The 24569-nt window shown below is 41.7% G+C and overlaps 1 protein-coding gene across 4 annotated transcripts in view; it reads right to left on the bottom strand.

The window, feature by feature from the left end:
• STARD13 (StAR related lipid transfer domain containing 13) overlaps window positions 1-24569 on the bottom strand; it is a 513277-nt gene that overhangs the window by 224989 nt on the left and 263719 nt on the right. The window contains exon 1 of one of the 4 annotated variants that reach the window (XM_046028278.1): window positions 10307-10667. The exons of 2 other annotated variants lie outside the window; for them this stretch is intronic. In XM_046028278.1, the coding sequence (XP_045884234.1) occupies window positions 10307-10430 (124 nt within the window). In that variant the 5' untranslated portion in view covers window positions 10431-10667. Of the gene's footprint in view, window positions 1-10306; window positions 10668-24569 lie in introns of those variants that run through there. One more of the 4 variants, XM_046028285.1, reaches the window with a different exon arrangement.

Here is a 24569-nt window from a genome sequence, read left to right on the forward strand (position 1 = left end):
AATCTAACACAGAAAGGGAGCTCAAAGACTTAGGGTGTTAGGTTTCCTTTAGACGCGTGGTCTAGTTTTACAGACTCATTGATCTTTAAAGCTAAATGTGTCCTTAGAGATTATCTAGTCTAACTTCTCTCATTTTAATTAGGTCTCCATCAAATTCCATTTAGGCCAAGGGCATGGGGATGAATTCATGATTGCATAGCTCTAAAGCTGATGGGGATTTTGATGAACAAACCTTAACTGATGATCTTTCAGAAAGACAAAACATAAGTTCATGCTGTAACACTAATGGATTATGCAAGATGCTGTCAACCATGCTCACAACATATATAGTATCTGATTTTTTTTTTAATCTCAGGGCAGAGAGTGAGGTTAATGTCTTAGCACTTGGAAATCCCTAAACATGGGATCTAGAATGGATTCATTAGATATGGGAACAGGCTGATGAATCCAGGTATGAAGGTGTGAGTGGCTTAGGGCTGGAGCTAAAAGTGTTTCCTTTGCCAGGAAATACATCTCTCCTGCTCTAGTCTTCACTTGCACGTACACATACAGTTGACCCTTGAACTACACAGATTTGAACTGTATGGGCTGTTCATGTAGAAAAAATCATGTAGATTTTTTCCCAAAAATACAGTGTAGTACTATAAATGAGTATTTTCTCTTCCTTATGATATTCTTTTTTTAAAAGATTTTATTTACTGATTTCTCAGAGAGAGAGACACAGAGAGAGAGAGAGAAAGAGAGAGAGAGCGCACAAGCAGGGAGAGAGGCAGGCATAGGGAGAACCAGGCTCCCCACTGATCAAGTACTCCGATACAGGACTCGATCCCAGAATCTCGGGATCATGACCTGAGCCGAAGACAGATGCTGAACCTACTGAGGCACCCAGGCGTCCCTCCTTATGATATTCTTAATAACATTTTCTTTTTTCTAGCTTACATTATTGTAAGAACACGGTATATAATATATATAACACACAATGTATGTGTTTACTATTTATGTTATTAGTCTGGTCAATGGTAGCCTACTTGTAGGCAAATTTTGGGGGGAGTCAAAAGTTACACCTGGAACTTTGACTATGCAGGGACTTGTTGGGGGGTGTTTATCTATCTATATAAACTCTCAAACAATGTTTAGTAGGGGCCAGACACTATGCTAAATACTTTGAAACTATTAACTCATTTAATTCTCATCACAACCCTATGAGGTAAGTCCTATGCTTCTCCTCCTTTTTAAAGATGAGGAAACTAAGAACATCAAGAGAACATCAAGATTACTTATCTTTCCCAAGCACTCACTGCTTAAGTGATGAAGGCAGGATTCAAACCCATGTAGTCTTGGGTTCCAGGAGCTGCTCTTAACCACTAGGTCTTGATGCCATGCCAACAATCTCCCATCAAGCCCAAATACCACGAATCGTGCCCTCCACTACATTATGCCCTGAAAGTAAAATGGCACACACTTATGGCACTGGGGGATGGGTGCTCCTAACACTGTAGCCGTAGCTGCGGCAAATCCATGTATCAACATTACGACTGAGGTGATGCTAATTTCACAGATGCTGATCACCATCACACAGCTGTGATTTATACCTACGACCTCTCCAATGCTTCACTCCCTTTTCTACTGCTATGCTAAAGGATTAAGAGTGATCTTTTTCATTTGTCGTTATTGCTTCTATTTAGATTTCAGAACAAAGAATCAAACATTAGGCACAAAGCCTCTCTTCTTTCTTTCCAGAAAGAATAAAACAGCCTATACTGAATTATGTGAAAGTTTTGTCGTTATTGTTGTTGTTGTTGTTTTTACTTTAACAATTGCTTATCTTTTCTGTCTTTTGCTTATGAAGTCTTTTCTTGGGACTAAAAGATGTAATTTCTTTCCAAGACCATGGGGGCAATTCCTCATGGCTAGAAAAGTGCAATATATCATTGCTTTCGAAGAGTTCTGGGATGGGTAGGCCTGGGTGGCTCAGTAAGTTCAGCATCTGCCTTCGGCTCAGGTCATGATCCCAGGGTCCTGTGATAGTGCCCCCTTCAGCAGGGAGGATGCTTCTCCCTCTGCTCATTTCTCCCTCTGCCTGCTGTACCCCCTGCTTGTGCGCTCTCCCTCTCTCTCTCTCTCTTTCGATCTCTCTGACAAATAAATAAAATCTTTGAAGAGTTCTGGGATGAATGCAACTCACTGTCAGGCAAAGGGGGGTAATAGTGCCTTGCCTTCCTTATAATGTCATTGTGACAATCCATACATTCCCATGTAGTGGTAGATTAGTGTAACTTGTACTGTCAAATATTTGTACTTTTAGGATATCATTCTAGTGATAAATACCACATTTCAATAGAAAATGCTTTCAAAGATCCTTCAAGGAACCTGAAAATAATTCCATTTTATCTGATGGAAAGTGAATAAGAAGCATCTGTTAAGACTTCCCAAGTTAATGTCATTGCTAGTAAATATACTGGTTTTCATGGGGTTGTACAACAATCACCACTTGTATTCATTTAATTTCCTATATAGAAAGGAGAAAGGAAAGTAAGTATTCACCAAACATAGTCTTCAATGATGAAATATAGGCAAAATATGCTGTATTGCACAAAACGACAGAACCATAAAAATCTGAAAATTTCATTTTGGATGAAGACGTTACTAAGAAAATTGTCTGAGAATACAAAATGGCTCAACACAGCAGATTTGCAAATACAGTATTGTGTAGTCATGGCACATTCTATACTGTCTTTTTGCAATTTCTGGAAGCTTGCTCTATTTTCGGCTAAATAGATGAGTTAAGTGATTCGAGCAGCATAATAAAATTCGTGTGCTTTGCCAGGATAAAACCACAGTACTAAATTAATATCCTGCACTACAGTCTCAACACGCTTTGACAAGGATGCTATTTCATGGCTCAATAAATACTTATTGACTAACTACAAACATGACAAAAATGTTTGTCCTTCAACTCGACTGTTTTGGGACTAAACATTCAAGGATTCTGAAAAAAGCCTGGGAATGTTATAACACTTTTCAAACCACTTTTGTTTTCATTTTGCAACATCACTAAACTTGCAAAAGAACAGAATAGAAACATACCATTGGATAAACTCCCAGTAAACTAGAAGGTCTTTTAGCAAATTTTTCTTTATAAGTTGTTTTTTGTTCAACACAAGATTTAAAAGGCACAACGAAGGCGTATATATTAATCTCATTAGATATATGCTCCATGTCTAAATGATCAAGTTGGTGAGTCCCCAGAATTATACTACATGGTCCTCTAGGAGGAATTCCAGCCAGCTAGTGGGGTTTGTGTGTCTTGTTCAGAGCAACCGCCATCAATTAATGAACACGATCATTTCCTTGCTCCAATTCCAGGAGGAAATTGTGTTACTTCTAAGAGTTAGGCAGCATGCTACAGATAGGTTAAGCCAAGTTTAAATTACTCTCCTTACAAATGCAAAAATTTAAGACATTATCTATTTTTCTCTGAGAAATCCCCCCCCCAACTTTATTATGGACAAATCATAACTAATGAAGGTCAGCAAAGAGATGCGATCTTGGAAACTTCAAGACACAGAACTTTTCTTACAAACTCAGCTTTGTTTGATTAGACTATTTCTGGAGATTACGACACTGGAGAAGTCATCTTTCCAATATAAAGCTTTTACCTCATTAGAGGGGAGGCCCACAAGTTATAATAACCATAGGAGTATTCCTGCTAAGAACACTCTAATTTAATTAACCATATTTTTATTTTTTGTGTTTGAGGGCAAACTTGAGGAGTCTTTCCTTCAAATGCTATTTGAAATTTTCAATTGTCACTTTGCAATGACATTTCTAAGTTTTTTTAAAAAAGGTATATTTTATTAGTGAGACATATTTTCACGATTATGTTTTATTCGTCAACAGTTCTGGAACCAAATAAATCTGTCATAAAAGATTAGTCAATAGAGCACTACTATTCCTTTGCTACAAGAATGCTGAATTTAGAAATGATGTTGCTTTCTCTAATTCCCCAGAAATTTAGCATATGTATATGTATATAGAGTTCACATCCAAATAGTGTGCTCTATTTTTTTTTTAAGATTTCATTTATTTATTTGACAGAGAGGAAGAGAGAGAGAGAGAGAGAGAGAACTCAAGCAGGTGGAGTGGCAGAGGGAGAGGGAAAAGCAAACTCCCCTCTGAGCAGGGAGCCTGATGTGGGGCTGGATCCCAGAACCCTGGGATCATGACCTAAGCCAAAAGCAGACGCTTAACTGACTGAGCCACCCAGGTGCCCCCAAATAGTGTGCTCTAAATAAAGGATCCCCTAGGATTCTGTCCTTGGCCCCTCCTTTTAGTTACATCTTTTTTTCCCTAAGTAACCCCATCTAGTCCTAAGGCTTCTATATTAGTTATATGCCAATCACTTCTGGATTTATCTGGCTTTGACTTTTCTTCCAAACCTGTACTTGTGTATCCAGCTCTTTGACTTTTACTTTTGGATGTCTAATAGGCATTTTTGGTCTAGTCTGGCTCAAGGAGAACTCCTTACTCCTCATCTGTCAAAAAACAGACACCAAAAAATCTTCCTTTTGGGATGGTAACATACAAATCTGCCAGTGATCTCCCTCTCAGTTTATAGCTACAAACCCAGGAGTTCTTTTTTTTCCCCCATTAAGATTTTGTTTATTTATTTGAGAGAAAGAGAAAGTGAGCACGAGTGGTGGGAGCAGCAGAGGGAGAGGGAGAAGCAGACTCACAGACTCCCCACGGAGCGTGGAGCCGGATGCTTGTCTCCACGCAGGGTTCAATGTGGGGCTTGATACCAGAACCCCGAGATCATGACCTGAGCTGAAGTCAGATGCTTAACCGACTGAGCCACCCAGGCATCCCTAAACCCAGGAATTCTTGATCCCTCCCTCACTTCCAGCACATCAATCTCTCTCCTGTCTAAACATATTCCAAATCTGTCCCTCTCTCTCCATCACTATCACCCTAGTCCCTATCATTATTTATCTCTCATCTAGACCACTCTGGTGGCAATTTAATGGGGCACTGCCATTCTTGTGCTTAAAATCTTTTGCTTCCTTATCATATGTAAAACCAAATCCAAACTTCTTGCCCTGGCAACAAGGCCCAAACCTTTTGTTCTCCTGTAAAATAACAAGCTCATTCGGACTCCACTTAAGCAAAAATTTCCCTACGGGCCTAGAGTATGACCTTGTGCTAGATACAGACTTGGCCAAAATCTATAAAGAACTTATCAAACTCAACACCCAAAGAATAAATAATCCAATCAAGAAATGGGCAGAGGACATGAACAGACAATTCTACAAAGAAGACATCCAAATGGCCAACAGACACATGGAAAAGTGCTCCATATCACTCGGCATCAGGGAAATACAAATCAAAACCACAATGAGATACCACCTCACACCAGTCAGAATGGCTAAAATTAACCAGTCAGGAAATGACACAGACTTGGGCGAGTAGTTAATGTAAGTCAGTGGCTCTCAGGCCAGGCCACTCTCAGTGGAACCATCTGTGGAGTTTGAAAACATGCTAATCCCCAGGCCTTATCTAAACTGAATCAGAATCTCTAAGAGGCAGCCAGGGCACTGATATTTGTGAAGGGCTCCAGATGATTCTATGGGTAGCTAAGGTTAAGAACCCTGATATAAGAGATATACTTTCCTCCTCTCTGATCTTAACTGTGTATTTACTCAGATTTTTTTGTCAGTGTTAATATAAATCACATCTACATGTATTCTCCTTTTAAGAGATACTAACAAAACAAAACAAAACAAAAACCTGACAGAGTAGGATGGCCTGGTTCTTACGGGCAAGTGATAACAAAAAGGAAGGACTCTGATATAAAACACATGAAAAGGATCAGCTAGTATCATCCTGTACTTTTTGATATCAAGGGACACATTTAGATTTTAGTGAGGAACATTTTTTATGGCCCATGTTCTATTCTTGATCCCACTCTGCATTAAAGTTCCAATCTCGTGTTTACATCACATCACAGGATGCTACTGTTGACTCTGAGAATGAATGAACCTGTTTTAACATGACTAGAACTCACTGAAATTTGGTGGAATTAGTGTTTCTAATCGAAACTCAAACTTTTCAGTGTTTTAAGTTAGTTTATTCTTGGCAGCAATAGAACTTCCTGTGTCTGAGAGAAATGATTTAAAATGAGACTATAAAAGAGATCAAAAGACTTGGACATCAATTAGTTCACAAGCTACCTAAACACTGTTATGTGAGTATAAAGGAATCAAACATATGGATTACATTTCCATTAAAATAGAGTGGGGTTTTAAAATAAAGGAGCAGAAAGCTTTAGAAAACTCATTTGGATTTTCTCAGACCTTAACATTTGAAAAGTAGTTCAAGTTGCTTACAAACACTGAAAGCTCAAGGGTTTGCCGCTGCCTACAGAACTTAAGGATGCTATGAAAGTTAAGAATTGTCACCAGTGGTGGCTGAGGGGAGAGCTGGGGAAGCCAAAAGAACCTGTCACTCACCCACCGTGAAGAAACCTACATTTAGGCTTTATGACAGCATCTCATTCTTGCAGACCTTGGCTTCTTAATAGCGATGGTAGTGGGCAAGGCACACCCATCAGAGCCCAGGATAAGCTAGAGGTATGACTAGTCCAAATCTCCATAAGCCCATAAGAATGACTAGAGGAGGGTTAAGCCCCTGTCTTTGACTCAGGTAATGGTCCCAGGGTCCTGGGATTGAGACCTGCATCTGCTCAGCAGGGAGCCTGCTTCCTCTTCTCTCTCTGCCTACTTGTGATCTCTCTGTTAAATAAATAAATAAAATCTTTAAAAAAAGAAAAAAGAATGACTAGGAGACAATAGTTTTAGATTAGGATTATCTCTGTCACTCCAAGAGTTTAAAAAAAAAAAAGAGCATTTTTCCAGTTAACTTTGTTATTCTTTTTTTTAACTAACTGCAAGTGACAGCTTTAGAGAACGGATTTGAGGTCCATGTGTCTCCGTAAAGTATGGTGTCAGACAAAAAATGGGCACAGATGACCTTTGACTTCTGAAAACCTGCATTAGAATCCTGCCTGGAACGCTAACTTTGTCAGCTTGGTAATATGTAACAGTCACCACGGTTATTAGAGTAATGAATATTGAGATAACAAGTGAGAAAAACTCTTGCTGACCCCTATGGGTCTTAGGGTCTTGGGACATTAAGAAGTATGCATTGGCAGAAATGCCACAATCTGACGAAAATCTAACAACTACTGCAGAACAGGAGGCCCAAGAAAAGCTCCCAATATCAATTCTTCTTTAACTTACTCCTTTTTTAATTTTGTGATAAAACAGACATATTTGAACACCATTCACATCTTATCCTTCTATTGGTTTCATTGCCTGTACTGTGACATGTGTTAAGAAATGCTTTTTCTGATTATATGTAATCCCTTCCTTCCTAAATATGGCCCCACAGCACAGAACTCTATAGGCTTCAGTATTGTTACACAGTTCCATTTTTTGTCTTTCTGTCTCATTGACAAGACAGTCTTTCATGAAGAGAAGAGTGAGTTAGAATGAGGATTTCCTTCCTTTGGGTGTAAAGGAGTAAAAGGGAGACTCAAAAACCTTCAGAATGCTCTAAATATGAGTTTGGTATAAAGCACTCTGAACACTGTCCTATTGACTAAAGGTAGTAAGAAGAAAATTTTAGGGAAATTAAAGAAATTCCAGCAAACATTTTTATCTGATAGAAAAAACAAACAAAGAAAACAAAACAAAACAAAACACCCAAAACAAGACAAAAAAAAAACCTTATAAAAAAAAAAAGGCTAGTATCATGTCTTGGCAGGATGGATACTCTCTGGGGGTACATTCACATAGTTGGTTATTCTGATACTGTGAACAGAACCATATAAAGAACGCTTTTACAAGTGAAGAACACTTTCACCTAGAATTGATGCCAACATTAATAACTTAAGTATTTCAGTGTCTCGTGGCCAAAGTTCCATATTTTAGCTACCTTAGCAAGAAAGCCCAAGAAAATCAATTTGCATCTAAAAGCTCCTTCACGGAGTCTGCTTGGTTTAGTGGCAAGCATCCCAGCTTACTTGGAGAAGCAGAAGTTGAAGTCAGCTTCACAGAGGATTGTTTGGTGCTAGCTGAATAACCCGCTGGCATCCACTGTTAGCAAAGTGGTAAGCAGATTATGGGTAAGCAGATATTAATATTCTGATTAAACATTTTAAAACCTCATACCACTGTTTAAAAAAAATAATTGCACTGCTCTGGAGAACTCATATTTACCATTCTGAAGCTACTTCTAGCCTTAATTTCTCTATACTCATGATCTTAAAACCTCCACCACTGGTTTATTTCCCAGAATCAATTTCTCTCCACCACCTTAACTGAACTGCAATGCCTAAAATTCGTGTGAATAGATGACTTTCCTGGACAGCCTTCGTGGTTTTAAGTCTTTACATTTCACTCTCTTCCTTCCCAGTTCTCTTTTTGAAAAAGACAGGGCTGCAGTCATCTTTGGCCTCAGCTTCTATAAAAACCCAGCCTTGGCAGCCCTCCTGGAAAGACTTGTTTCCTGAAGATCCATTGATTTAACAAACTTAACAAACTTAAATAACAGAAGCTATGAAAGAGACATTTGCAGTGAGCATTCTGAAGTTATGAAGCAACAAACATTTACTAGACCACAAAAATTTCTCTGATACCATCCATCATGTAGATGATACAATTTAGCACAATAACAGGGAAAGTTACTAATTGTTATTAATTGAGGTCTGCGATGCACATACAAGTCTTTAAAAATTAACCGTCAAGCCTATTGGTTACCACAACTTATTTCTGGGTCCAGACAGAAAAGTCCATTTATTTCTTGGGTGCTTACTAAACGGGGCCACTCTGTTGGACAGGAAATATGGGATGAGCATTTTATGCTGACAACATTGAGTGTTGAAATAATCAGTAATCCCTGCTTCTGATTTGACCAGTTAGATTGATAAGGACCCAACAATCAAGGAGATACAGGCTCTAAGCATCTACTCCAGAATGCCCTCAGGCTGCTGGGGGGAGGTGGTTGCCCCAATGTATGGGCAGAACATCCAGCATTGGAGTTCTACTGTTCTACTTTAGGGAAAGGGGGAGGAGCCCAGAGAAGGTTATATCTCCCATCTCACCCTTGGCATCCCTTCCCTCTGTCCGACTTCATACCTTCTTCTCTAGGACTCTCTTCCATCCTTGTGGTCACTGACCAACTCAGGAGATATTGCTGGAGAGACAGGAGGCAACAAGGTCCGCAAGACTGGGCTGGTGGTCAGCCCAGGGACCCTTCCAGCCACACTTCCCCCAAACCCTGAAACGTCTTCTAGCAGCCAACACTTGGGAAAAGTGATCCTAAATCCTACCCTGCTCTGGAACTGTGCATTGGGCGGCTTTCCCTTATTGGGGCAGGTATGATGCGGTGACTAACCCGACCTACAGCTCTGAATGAGGGCTCCGAGAAGGCTCAGAACACTCACTGCATCCGTGGCCCTACAAGGAGATGGTTCCACAGAGCAAGCACAGAAGTAAGGTCACAGCATGCAGAGGCTGGGGGAGGTACTAAGGAGGAGGCTGGCGCTCTGACCCAAGCAAGGATTCTTAAGGACCCCTTCACTCAGAATAATCACCTCTTCTATTCCTCCAGTTCTGGGGCAATAGATTCCAAAAGACCCCTCTTTTGAATCCCAAAGTGAGAGCCCGAGTCACAGCAGGGCAGGGATTGTGGGCAGCCATCTACTTGACTCAACAGCTGTCCGTCCACCTGTCTCCCCGAATCCTACCCCTGTACCCCCAAACATCTGGTCTCCCAGAACTTTGGAGAGTCTCCCTTGCTTTGCCCCCGCCCCCGCGCTGCCTCCACTCACGACACGCAGTGGAGGTGCCCCGCGTGGAAAAGGCGACATTGGAAGGAGTATCCCTCATGGAGGGCCCCTTGGGCTGGGCACTCATTCATTCCCTGGGTGGAAGGCGGCGGAGCAGAGGCCAGCCTGGCGGAGAGGCCGCCCAGAGGCAGACTTGCCAGGTAAGCCCGGCGGCCGCTCTTGGCCCTGCGCGTGGCGCCCCGCCGGGCTGTCAGCGCGCGCGCCGGGCGGAACCCACACCCACCGGGCAGCGCGGGCAGCGCGGGCGCTCAGGCGGGGGCCGGCAGGGGGTGAGCGTGGCAGGCTCGGCCCAACCGGTGCGGGGGAACCCAGAGCTGCGGCGGGCGGTGGACCGGGCGGGCCACGCCGCCAGCGCTTCTTCCTGCCCCGCGGCCCCGGAGTCGCGCGGGCACCGACCTGCCAGCCGTCTCTCCCGGACGTTCTTCCACAGCAGATCCCAGGCTCTGGCCGTGGAATCCCGCAACTGCTCACTGATGGACCGCCTGAGCTGCGTCGGGAAGGGTTTCCGTTTGCTGGTCATTTTAGATCCGTCCTCATAACGACCAGCGGGCTCGCCACCGCCACTCCCGCGTGGCCCGCAGCTCAGACGCCCGGAGACTCGAGACGCCCGGCGCGGGACGCCCGCTGGGGTCTCGGGACCCGCCGCGGGCGCGACATGGGTCCGCCGCCGTCCCGCGCTGGGGGCTGCTCGGCGTGCGCGGGCCGGGATGCGCCGCCCGCCCCGGAGCCGTGCAAGGTTAACCTCTGCGCTCCGTCTACTCCTCTACTCCTTTCCCACTTTCCCTCCCTCCTTCCCCTCCGCTCCGCCGCTCCCCTCCCTCCCCTTCCCTCCCCTGCTCTCCGGGACTGTCTAGCGCCCCACTCCTTCCCCCAGCGAGCTTTTGCTCCCTCCCACCCTCGCCTAAGCCTGACAGCCTGGCCCGGTGGCCCCCACTCACGGAGTTTCCACCCCCTTTTCAGTTTCACCCGGAGATCAGGAGCTGTACCATACTCCTATTTCTTGATAGTTTCCATTTTTCAGTTTCAGAATTGCCACCATCACAACCACCGTAACACAAATTTTGAACTATGCCACAGCTAGTGCCATTATAACTCATAGCTTTCCTGAATTCAAGTCACTTGCAATCATCTATCTGATCAGTTTGGCTGACATTCTTTCGGAGTTGGGATACTTACTAGTGTCCTTGGATTTTGTTAATCTTTCCTGATTTCATCAATGAAATGATCACCTGGCTGTAATCAACAATCAAATGATGTAAAGAGTCAAAGTATTATAGCCACTGCGCTGGAGGAAAATAACTTGTAAATATTAAGGTCAAACCGCCAGGAACCCACATTAGACTTACATACTGTGGAAAAGCATTAAAATCTACATGCACTTTTTAAAAGTAGCTATTAATGAAAATTGAAGAATTTTAAGGTATTTTTAGTCAATAACATGAGGCAGGGTTATAATCAGAAATTAACTGATTCCTGGAGGGAAGAGGGAGGAGAGGCGCTGGCTCTTCTAGAAATACCTGAGAAGGTGGTGTCCAAGTCATTTTACTGGGCTCCAAAGTCTCACTCATGAGGGCAGTGCTGGTTCAGGCCTCAGGGTGTCCTGCTATTTCCAGTGTTCTGCTTTCTAAAGTGCTTGGTGGACCTTAGAGAAAGTCATTTTGACAACATTTGATGCAACTCAACGATGTGATTAATGTCACACATTTCAATTTTGGTGAGAGGAATTGAAATGTTTCAAAATATTTCAAAAGAGAATTTCTGAATCATTCAAACAGTAAAATTTCCTGAAATCTTATTTCTTTTTAAATGTCTTTGAAACAGACTGCCAGAAAACCCAGTTATTCAGCTGTTTTGTTTGTTGTTTGTTTATTTTTAATTTCAGGCGCTCCATGTGAAGTTTGAAAATGAACTATCAAATCCTTTCTCTATAATATAAATTGCTACTGATTTCAGGAGTGGAATCTATCAGCTAGCTACCTGAGGTACTCCTGTTACAATTTTACACTTTTAGTAAATAGTCCCTCCACTCCACCATTGTCTACTGTTGGTAGAAAATGGGGGAGAAATGATGGTAAAAACAATCTTTATCTCATTTTGTTATCTTAAATAGCCAAAAGTGTTCACTAATGAAACAGACTTCAGAATGAGCTAGAAAGTAATGCTTGAGTTCTTGTGCGCCATCCTGATAAACCTTTGAAATTGTCAGTTATGAAGCAATAAATCATGGATCAGAAATGGACTGGAAACTATGGCGGCCAGTTATACACTAATCCAGATAACTCTCTGGACCCATGCCAAAAACCCTTTTGATTACATCCTCTGTTTTGTACACGTGTAGTTGGTAACGAAATTCTCTGCACAAAGAAAAACCTGTGTTATCTTAAAGTGATTGCTATACAGTAGAACAACAAAATGTTTCACAATTACATGCCTAGGGAAGCTGTATGTTTAACTCTTAAAAAAGGACCTAATTGAATCAAACGTAGGCAGACGTTGTAACAATGTTTGCACCAGAATAGAACGATACAAGGAATCGTCCAGCTATATCACTGATCACTTAGCTCCAAAGATCCTACATCCCTACTACTTTTCTATTTTAATACATATTTTAAATTTAGATGGCATGGATTAGGGGTTTTCTTTCAATGACAAATCTGAAGATAAGTTCTTACAGTGCAAATTTGTTTAGCTGTGGTTGTGGAAGAGTCCCTGGGTTCAGGATGGTCCAAGAGAAGCCAGATGCAAGACTCAAGTGATCTTCCCGGAACAGATGCCACCTGGGCAGCTTCTGTGATGCGGCTCAGCCCTGCTCCCTGCCTGGCCCAGCTGCCCGCCTGGCTGCAGGAAATCTCACAGCTGTACCCCTGCTGCCGCTGCAAATGCAAGGCTTCCAAACTCACAGGAACCTCAGGGCTCCTTGGAGTCTAGTACACAGGCTCTTAGCATCCGCAAGCCCTATCTCAAAGCAGAACCTTCAGGAAAACTCCTTTAAGGACATATCCCCCCCCACCCCCACCCCGCCCCCGGGTCTTCACCTTGAGCAGATGACAATAAGGTCTACTTCAGAGAAAAGAAATCTCCACCCCTGTTATCTAAGAGAGGCACCTCTTCCTACTAAGACCTAGTCCTCCACCTGCGCTCTGTTTACTGTCCTTTCTTGTCCCTATGAGGACTTTGCTACATTTGTTATTGCCTCTATATCCTTTACCCTCGACCTTCCTCTGAAAATGCGCACCCTTCCTTAAACCAGACCCAAACCCCCATAGCAAGGTGTGCTGCCTCTATCTTGTTTCTCTTGGAAAAAGAAATCTTCCTTTATCAACCCTACAATCTGGCCTCCCTCACTACTTCACTGAAACCTGTCTTGCCAAGGTCACCACTAATTGTCTGGTTGCTAAATCTGATGGATGTTTTGTGTTGTTGTTGTCCTTTCTAGGTCGTGTGGACAATGGGGCACTGCTGGCCATTCCCTTCCTTATGATGCTGGCTTGTCTCGTGGCTGTTAGGCCACATAGCTGAGGTGTTTGTCCTCAGAGCTCCCCCCCCCACCCCACCCAGTGTTGGCATTGCCTACGTTTCAGTTTTCAGCCCACCTCCTTTTTCCTCATGTTCTAGTGTCCTTGGGTGATTGCATTCCTTCTCATAGTTTCATCCCTTATCTCTCAAAGCCCAACTTGGTACACATAAAAGTACTTGTGTTTGAGAGTGTGGCTGGACACAGAGGATCATAGGGGAAGGGAGGGAAAACTGAAGGGGAAGAAATCAGAGAGGGAGACAAATCATGAGAGACTCTTAAGTCTAGGAAATTAAACTGAAGGTTGCTGAAGGAGGATGGGAGTGAGGGGGGTAACTGGGTGATGGGCATTAAGGAGGGCACGTGATGTGATGAGCACTGGGTGTTACATGCAACTGGTGAATTACTGAACTCGACATCTGAAACTAATGATGTACTATATGCTGGCTAATTGAATTTAAACCATTTTTTTTCAAGATTTTTATTGATTTATTTGTCAGAGAGAGCACAAGCAGGGGGAGCAGCAGGCAGAGGGAAAGCAGACACCCTGCTGAGCAAGGAGCCTGATGCAGAACTTGATCCCAGGACCATGGGCTCAAGTCCTGAGCCCAAGGCAGATCTTAACCCCAAGGGAGATACCCAGCCACCTTGGCTAACTGAATTTAAATTTAAAAAAGAAAAAAAAAAGTGTGGCTGGAGGCGGAGTTATGTTTGACTCTGGTAAGTTTCTGCCCCTCAAGGCCACCTACCTATAAGGTTATACTGTGGATTTAATGAAATAATCCACTTGTCACAAAGAAAGGGTCCAGACAATGAATGCTACTAACCTTAGCTGCTGTCCTAACCTTATCATTATCACACTGCTGTCCTATCCCTAATCTTTCCTGAGCCCCTCCAAGGAGCCTTTCCTGACACCCAGTCTAAATAACTGCATTACTTCCTCCGGTGACATCCATGAGTGCTCTAATTTTCTTTTTAAAATAAAATTTTTTTTTTAATTTTTTATTTATTTGACAGAGAGAGATCACAAGTAGACAGAGAGGCAGGCAGAGAGAGAGGGAGGGAAGCAGGCTCACTGCCGAGCAGAGAGCCCGATGCAGGACTCGATCCCAAGACCCTGAGATCATGACCTGAGCTGAAGGCAGCAGCTTAACCCACTGAGCCACCCAGGCGCCCCTCTAATTTTCTTTATGGCACTTACCACTTCACACATTTTCTTGTTTGTTTGTGGTCTCTCTCCCACGCAAACCTGGAGCATTCTGAGAGCAGAGGCCTTGTCTGCCCAGCCCACTAGTGCATACTCAGCACCTAGAATGTTCCTTGACGGTAGTGTTCAGTAAAACTCGTAGAGTGAATGATTATACCCCAGCATTGTGTATCATTTGCCTCACTAATGGGTGTCTCTAATTTTTCCTGCTCTTCCATCTCTAGTTCCTGTGTTATCCAGTGATCCCAGCACCTGTCACATTCCTCCAGAATTCCTAATATCGTTTCAATCTTTCTCTGCTTCTCCATCTCCAGAGTACCGGGTTTGGTCAAATTTTCTTCTCTCCTCCCCTGAATTTCTTCCTATGAGATTACTTTGGAAAGCTATGACCCTCACTCAGCTCTGTCTTTGTACATTCCCTCTGCTGAAAGACCTTCCCCTACTTTTTTTTTTTTTCATTCATCCTTCAGGAATCAAGTCGGATGTCAGCTCCTCCCGAAAGCCTTCCACAGTGGCTGGGGTGTTCCTCCTCTCCTGTGTTCCTATGGGACACCTTGGGCCCAGCAATTATAGAGCATTGTGAGTAACTGCTTTCTTTCAGCGTCCCTGCCGCCCTGCCCCAGTCCTGAGCAACCCCAGCTGGGACTAATACTTTTATTTCTAAATCCCATGTGCATTTCTTAGTGAATAGCCCATACTAGGATCATCTTCTGACTAAATAAATATTCTATTGTAGTTTTAGATGACTGGTTATTACTAGGGTCTCCTCCTTAGTATAAATATAAATTTTAATTATGCCTGTAGCTGTGCGGCTTCATTGTCATTAATTATCCCTCTCTTTTCTTATATCAAGTTCAGTAATTTTAAATATAGAATACATAATAATGATTATAGTTTTTAAACACAGAAAATTATAAATAGAAACATTAAAATTACCTGTAATATTGCCAGAGAAAGAGGGCTGATAACATCTGAAAATTTTTCCTTTTCAGTTTCTTCTTCGCATGTTTAAAAAAACTGGAATAGCTTTCATACCAAATTTTGAAAAATGTTATCACTTTATACTAGATTGTGAGAACTTTCCCAGTCTATTAAACTTTTTTAAATGTAGTTTTTGGTGAATATTTAGTGAATACGTTTCTGCTGGACAGACACATCATAACGTATTTTAAAACCTTCATAAGTTTGGACATTTCATTCATTCCAAATTTCTGAAATTACAAACAATACTATGACTAACAACTTTGACTAAAAAGGAGAAAAAAAGATATTTTTTTCTTCACCTTCTCTTAATGCTATATAATTAAGACTCATCATCTCTGTACCCACAGCCACGAGCAATAAGCAAGACTCGTCATCCATCATCCGATATATAATGCCAGTGACTCTGCAATTCCATTAACTTCGTATCTTTCCTATTCCCCCTTCTACATTCAGCCATCCTGTGCCATCAGCCCTTATCATTAAGAATGGAGAAGTTCTTGTGCAGAGTATTTTGACCTTCTGCTAAGAAGGCTCTGTTTAGAAAAAGAATTCGGTTTCTTCTAACTGTACCAGGGCCAGCAAACCTTTGCCAGGGGCCCACGGTTATGAACCATTATTTCATGTTGTTTTCAGCTTTACTGTAGGAGACTACCTTCCTTACAGTGACCCATTTAACCTCCGTGCACAACAGAAGGGTAAAGAGCTCCCCGTGACTCTGCAAGCATGCTCTTTTCCCCAGAGAAACGTGCTGTGGCAACCATTCCTTCAGCGTTCCCTTCAGGCTATATTTCAGGGTCTTATTATGGAGATTCTGAAATGCAATCTCATATTATTTATTTCCTCATTAAAAAATGTTGCTGAGGGGCGCCTGGGTGGCTCAGTGGGTTAAAGCCTCTGCCTTCGGCTCAGGTCATGATCTCAGGATCCTGGGACAGAGCCCCGCATCTGGCTCTCTGCTCAGCAGGGAGCCTGCTTCCTCCTCTCTCTCTGCCTGCCTCTCTGCTTACTTGTGCTCTCTCTCTGTCAAATAAATAAGTAAAATCTTTAAAAAAAAATGTTGCTGAAAGTTCTGGAGAAGCTGGCTTTCCTGCTGGATCCTTAGCTCTTCATCACCAATCTGTACCTGTCCCAGCAGGTGTGTCTTAGTGCCTCGTTGCCAAGCTCTGAATCTGCCAGTCTTCTAATGCTAACAGCTGTGACTGCTGCTGTTGGGTTTTGTTCTGTTAATTAAAATATTGTTGGGCTCCATGCTTTCTTGGAAGCAACTTTAACGTTAGCTGTGAACTCTGCATTGCCGATCAAAATCTCTGGCTGTGTTCAGTATTTTCCTCATGTACACTGATAAATGCCTGGAATCCCCAGGCTTAATGTCATGTCATAATATTTCACTGACTTCACACAGATTGTAATTCCTTTCTGTATTTTTCATGTATGCTTTTGGGGACTATCATTACCACATGGGAGATCCTGGGTCAGCATGTCACAAATCACTTACCATATTCACAGGCTACTGGAACTGAAGAGTGTCTAGTGATTGGAATCATCTTGATGCCTGGTTGCAGACACTCCAGGCATCCTTCTGCCTGTTTATTCAGCCATGAAGGTTGAACAAATGTTAACTTCCTACACAACCATGCTTTATTACATGGATAGAGGCAAACTGACTAGATAAGATTCATTCATTTTGCAATGACTGTCTGTATACAGAGGCTAGTTTTAGACCTCAGCATGTTTGGGGACACTCAAACATACACTGTGAAGCACTATCTTGGTGCTGCCCAGCTCTTTAAGGTCAATAAACATATCATCTGAGGGGTTGAGAAAGGCAGTTCTCTGGCTCACTTGGACACTGAAGTGGTGAGGCAAGTAAAGGAGGCAGACACCCGGGTTGATACCCTGGCTCCCACCAACTGGCTGCCTGATTTGGACAAGTTTCCATTCTTTTCTGTTCCTCAGCCTTGGCATCTATAAAATGGGAATAATGATAGTGCTGCCCTCACAGGGTTTTTGGTAAGGATCCAGCGCAATAATACATGTAAAATACTTAGAAAGTTTCCTAGCATATAATGAGCATTCATTAAATGTTAGCTATCATTATTAACATTATTTGGCCTACACCAATTCTGAAACTCTCACGAGATTCCAGTCCAGCTAAATTCTGCACAGCATCATACCAAAAAACAAGAAGACACTAAAGAGTGGCAGAGAATAGTGATGAACTGGGGAGGAATGAGAATGGAATTCAAATCTCAACTTGGGAGAATGATAAGCCATGGTACTGGTAGAACCTACTGAACCTCCCCAAAACATTAGTTTCCTTACTTGTCAAATGCAGACAAGAACATTTGTTCTACTTACCCTGATCAGAGTTAAACTATATGTGAGAGAGGCTTATCAATTCAAAGTGCTATCCAAATGGAAGCTGTAGATAATAGGAAAGATTGGGGACAATCTATGCTTGGAGCTGGTACATGGCCTACTTGCATTTTAAAAATGTATTCATTCAACAAGTGGCTTTATCTGGAATGACACAGGTTTCCTCTGGTGCCCTGTGTTCACCTGCTGACATGAGTTAAGGGCAGTTAAATGTGTGGTGTGCACAGTCAGAAGGGGCTGGGACTCTCTTCCCCTTCCCTGGGCTGACCTCCCACTGCCATTTTATTTACTCCACAGATACATATGGAGAAAACCCTGGGCATCTTGAAAGACAGGCAGCATACAGTCCATGTTCTAGAGGCAAATCTTTTGGCGAAATCTCAGGAGTTAGTTTCCAACTTGTTACTTAATCTGAGTAGATTTGCCCCAGTTAAGCACTACATAGGATAAAGCACTTTACATAGCTTACTTAATATAACAAATACAAGAAGTAGGCATTCACCTAAAAAAACAAAACAAAACAAAACAAAACAAAACAAAAAAAACAGGCAAAGAAACAGGCTCAGAAAAGTTATATGACTAGATAGTCCACTAATAAATTATAGAACCAAGACTCAAGGCTGATCTCCATGGTTAACTCCAGCTCTCACTTAACTTCCCCACAGCTCCCTTGCCCCTCTCCAGAGCCCTTATCCGTCTAAGCTGATAGTGTTTTTCCTCCCTTGTTTGTAGAACTTTAGAGGTTGTAAGACAATACATTATAATCGTCAAAGAAATGTCATCTCTGGGGTGCCTGGGTGGCTCAGTGGGTTAAAGCCTCTGTCTTCAGCTCAGGTCATGGTCTCAAGGTCCTGGGATCAAGCTCCACATCGGGCTCTCTGCTCAGCGGGGGGCCTGCTTCCCCCTCTCTCTCTACCTGCCTCTCTGCCTACTTGTGATCTCTCTCTGTCAAAATAAATAAATAAAGTTTAAAAAAAAAAAGAAATGTCATCTCTGTCAGTCATGAGAGTAACCTGATTTTATTATGTAAAGTAATCTAGAGTTGACTTGTACTCAAATCTTTCATTAAAGCTGCTGGGAAAAGTCTGGTTATCTAACAAAATTTTTTGGGTTTTTTCATGAAATGAGGTCCTCAAACTAACTGGGTCCCCCAGTCCCTGATTTTTTCAGATGCAATGATGGGATAGGAGGATAAAGACTAAATTCTGTCAACACCCAGTGACACTTGTTGTCACTAACAGCACTATAAGGAGTGTAAACAGTATTTTAATGTATATTTCAATTTCTGATATTTTAAAAAGTGTAAACTTCAAGACATAACTTTTCAACAGAAATTGTCTAAGAGTAGCTGATTTTTATAAATGTTAAGTGTTTTCCTGTTAGTGCTTTATAATAATGTAGTGAATACAAAGGGAATTATGTTTAAGAGTTTCTGGGGCAATGGAAATTACTTTTATCATTTATGTGTATTTTTCTCATGTCTTCTCCTCTTAGTTCAGCTTTTTTTCCTCCCATATAGGATAATTCTGTATTTTCTATATTTCAGTTGTGCACCATTGGCCATTCATTACTAATAATATACTTTTGGTGTAATTTATTTCTTGCAGGCATCATTGAAAAGAAAAACTCCTCATATTAATTAGAAAAAATTACAAGTCCAAACCCATCCTTGGAGTCCTGGGAGATCTTTCTGGATTTCACTGATATTATGGTATCTCTATTCTATTTGTGTGACCAGGGCCTCTGATTCATGTATCTTTGCATTCCTCGTGCCTGGAACGGTGCTTGGCACATGGCATTCTCAAAGAAAATAAATAAAATGGGGGCACCTGGGTGGCTCAGTGGATTAAGCCTCTGCCTTCGGCTCAGGTCATGATCTCAGGGTCCTGGGATCGAGCTCCGCATCAGGCTCTCTGCTCTGCAGGGAGCCTGCTTCCTCCTCTCTCTCTGCCTGCCTCTCTGCCTACTTGTGATCTCTCTCTCTGTCAAATAAATAAATAAAATAAAATAAAATAAAAAAGAAAATAAATAAAATGGATGACTGAACTTGATTTTCTTAACTCATAGGTCTCCACATAACTCTCTCTTCTTCGAGGCCCTTCCTGACCACCTCAGTGCGCCCCTCTTACATGATTAAGCCTCACTAACTCTGACCATAGCGCATGCCCACGTGATTATTTTAAGTCTGTTTATTTTGGCTATTGCTCAGCTTGCCCCTTCACTAGACTGTAAATTTGAGAAGAGCAGGGAATTGTCTTTCTTCCTGGACTCTCATTCCCAGCACCTAGGGCAGTGTCTGGTACAAAGCGGACACTTAATGGATGCATGTGACAAATGAATAAACAATACGTCATTTGCTAAGAAAGCTCATGGGACCACAGGATTTTGTCCCGTATCTTCTGCAGTTTAGTTCCTTCAACTCACAGCTGCTGAGGTCTTTGTCTCCAGCGTCCCTTAATCCACCCACCCCCATGGACACGCTCTGGGCTAAGTCACCGCCCCGCAGTGCTGTGCTTCCAAAATCTTAACCTTCATCTCAGCTTCTATGATGATCTTGGATCTTTCCAGCATTCCTCATCTTCTCTCAGGATCTTTTGCTTTTCCTTTACTTAATTAGTCCCTCTCTGGCCTCATGCCCTTCCAACCCTTGGCTTAAAGTTCATGAGCCATCCTCTCAACCATTTTCTCATTACACACACACACACACACACACACTCACACACTCACACACACACAGCTGTTCTAGTTTCTAGCTCTCCCACGCCTGTCTGACAAGAGCCCTATATCCACTCTTCCTTCCAGGTCACCGCACGGTGGCTGAAATCGCAGAACCACGTGGACAGGTAACACTATGCTGACAGACTAAGAGCTGCTAGCACGTTCATACCATGTCTCTGGCTCTCATTCCTATTCTCCACTGTGGCTGTCTCCAACTCTCACCCCCGACATTCTCTGCAAAGCCATACACACGCAAAATAATTGTTCTTATTGTGGCAATATACACATAATACTTATCATTCAACTGTCTATTGTATGTGATTTGGTGACATTAATCACATTCACAGTGTTGTATAAACGTCACAATCATCTGTTTCTAACATTCTTCATCCTCAACAAAAAAACTGTATTTATATAAAGAATTTCTTCTCTCTCCTGCCCACAGTCCCTGGCGACCTCTATTCTACTTTCTGTCTCTTTGAGCTTACATGTTCTAGGTACCTGCCCTCTGCCATGCACACTTTTCCCTCTTGCTCTTGGCATCAACACTTGCCTGATGCTTCCCAAAGAAAACAGAGAAACTGGCAGTTCCTTAAATGCATCGCACCCTCTTTTGCCTCAGTACCTTTGTACTTATTCCTCCTGCCAGGAACACACTGGCTCTTCCTCTCAATAGATCTCCCTAAACTACAGAGAGTAACTGCTTCACTCCTCCATTGGCTCATGACCCCCTTGAAGACAGGGAGTAAAGTTTTAATTTCTCTATCCCCAGTCTGGAATGTGGTGCCCAATACATGGTGAGTACTCACTATGTATTTACTGAATGAAAAAGACTAGAAATTAGGCCTGAAGAGTGGGCTAGGGAAGATGAGTGTGTCCACGTGTTTGTTACCCACTTAAACATTAAAATATTTTGCATCAAGTCATTAGACAGACATGAGTAGATATGCATACAAACATAAGTCCTAAGTTACAACTGATAAAATAACCAAGAATGACAGGAAATAATAGTAATAAATTATGGGTTAAAATTATTAACTATTTTCAAATATTTAATCACACAGATTAAATTAAAATATTACTTAGGGGTTTTTTCCCCCCCAAATTCTGCATTTTTATAATGGAGAAAGTTAATCTGGTCATAAATTAACTCCCTCCATTAACCCAAACCAGGGTTGGAAGCTAAGGTTTTCTGTATTAAAATATGTATAAATGTAGATAGTTAAGAAAGTTATGACTATCTTAAATATACAATGGAAATGAAGTGGGTTAGCTTTAATTTGTAAGAGGAGACTGTTAATTTAACACATACATTTTTGCGGACTCCCTGACTATGAATACAGTATTGTAAAACAAAAAAATCAGTAATATCTCATCTAGGGGAAATATAGCTTTCTTGTGGGTAAAGTGTGTGTGGTTTAAAAGGAGAACAGAATAACAGTTAAGAAAAAGAAAAAGAAAAACTGTAGGATGTAGGTGAGAGCAGAAAGGTAGCAACTAAATAAAACCAGAAGGAACAGAGAAGGGCTCCAATACCGCATTATCAAGGTAGTGTGGCAAGAACAGAACACCTTAGAATTTAACCCGGAGGCAAAAACTCCAGAGTAAGAGACAGTTGGTCACCTTTCATGATAGCAGGAGGTAATCACAAAAACAACTGAGTTACGCTCATCTGAGCCTCAAGGAGAAAAGGACCCTTATCCCCTTGAAGAGAAAGAAATGGGGAGTGAAGGGAAAAGAGGGGCTGGGGTGCTGGACCAAACAAAAAATCCATACCCTCAAAGAATTCAAATTGGGGAATCTAGAGACAGAGTAACCAGAATTGGGAAAGTATCGTTTAGCACCTTTAATTTGGGCAAAGGGCATGAAGCAATATCACACTGTAATTCTGACGCACATCAGCAATGCACAGCTGGTGTCCCATCATTCCATTTCCCTGTTATAGGTTAAACTGCATTTGAAAGACTCGGTATCCCCCATGAGAGCAGTCGGGGCTGGAGGAGAGAGCCCTGATGGGAAGGTGAAAGCAAGGTGGCAAGGCTAAAGATTCTTCCCACTGGAGCCTTAGGTGGTGGAAACCAAAAGATTTTCTAGCAGAAGAAATGCTGTGTATTTCATCAAATGGGCTTTCTAGATGAATCATGGGCAAACAAAACACAAAATGCAATCCCTTGGCTTACAGTACCTTACAGAATCCATCAAGCTCTCTGGAACCCTTGTTTGTGAACTATAAATTCGTAGCAGGTCAGGTGTCTGACCAGGAAAGCATGTTGATTTGTCTACTCTCCATTCAGTAACCTTTTCTTGATAGAACTATAAAACATAATCATTTTCATTGGAGACATTAACTATTCCTGCTCACAAATTCTTTGTTATTTTCCTAATTTCTCTTTAATGGTTTTATTTTTCCACTCTCATGTTTTTAAAGAAGCTTTCATTGAGATATTATTGGTGTGACACAATCTTCACCCATTGGTTCTTTTATTTTAAGCAAATGTTTTCTTAATACTATTAGTTGGAAGTTTTTTCTCCCTATGTGCAGTATCATAGGTACAGATAGCTTAAACTTGGCTCTGTAAGTGAATTAAATGCACATATATATCACTTGGCTACCATTGTTAAAAATTCTGGCAAATACTGTTTCCTGAGATAATATGGTTTGCTTAAAAAAGGCAGGACAGAGGACAGAATTCTGTCACTGACACTGGAGGGATTTAATAAATACTTCTGAGGCTGAGAAATATGTTTGTTCATAGATTTAACAGGATTTCCTGTAATTAATCGGGACACAATTAATCTTGAGAGCAGGGCTATTTCCAAAGCATTAATTCATTCTTCCAAACCAAGATTTCTTAGAAAGAACTATTTTAATCTGTGTTCCTGATGTTAGCTCTCTCATTATTTCTAGTAAAGCCATAAAACCTAAGCAGACACCTGCTTTTGATTTTTTATTTCTATTTTCTCCTTTAAGTGTCCCAAGCACCTGCCTAACCAACTCACCAAGCTTTGCTTTCTTCACCACCCTTCACTCCCGCCATCTGAGGCTGTGAGGTTTCTCCCACGTTCACCCAGCTTCTGAAACACCTGCAGTTCACAACAAGGATAGTATTGTCTGGCTGTTTTACTTTGCAGTGGGTTGCTTTACCTGTCAAGATAAAGGTCACTGTACAGATTATTGGATCTCTGGATTAATGCCTTATAAAACAGCACACTTGCACAGTTCTCTGCCTTTCATAAGCATTATACACTGATTTCTCTTGATAGGCCGGATATTATATCAACATTTCGTGAAAGGAGCCTATTGCTGGGGGTTCAAAGATGAACTATTATGAAAGCTAACCTTTCGGATTTGAGCTAAAAGTTTATTTTTTATGAAGGATTTTTAGAGGTTATGACAGAAGTTATCCATGTCCTATAAAAGAGTACTGTGTAAGTATCCAGTAGTCCAAGTTTGCCTTAAAAATACATTAAAATAAGTATATAGCAAAATGATTAATGACAGCATTAACGGCATGAACACTCATCACCCTTCTGTCACTATGTAGATACTATATCAAGAAAAAGGGAAACAGAATTTTCATCAAGTCAGTGATGTGATATATTATTGTCCAAATGACTTAACTCTTTTACCATTTTTATTTTACAAAATGTATGTTAGACATGAAAAAAAAAAAACGTTTCCAGCTGTTTCTGAATCTTCTTTTAATTTATTTCTCATAAGGCATATATGTGGGCAACAACTTTAAGCAGAGTTTTGAAACCTGAAGACAGGTCTCTGCCTTAAACAGTTAATCAATGCCACATCTAAGCTGGCTTCAATTAAATTCAGTCCAAGAGAGCTAGCTGTGTTCTGGTTAACG

Source organism: Meles meles, chromosome 14, assembly GCF_922984935.1.
Source record: "Meles meles chromosome 14, mMelMel3.1 paternal haplotype, whole genome shotgun sequence".
Classification (NCBI taxonomy): Eukaryota; Metazoa; Chordata; class Mammalia; order Carnivora; family Mustelidae; genus Meles; species Meles meles.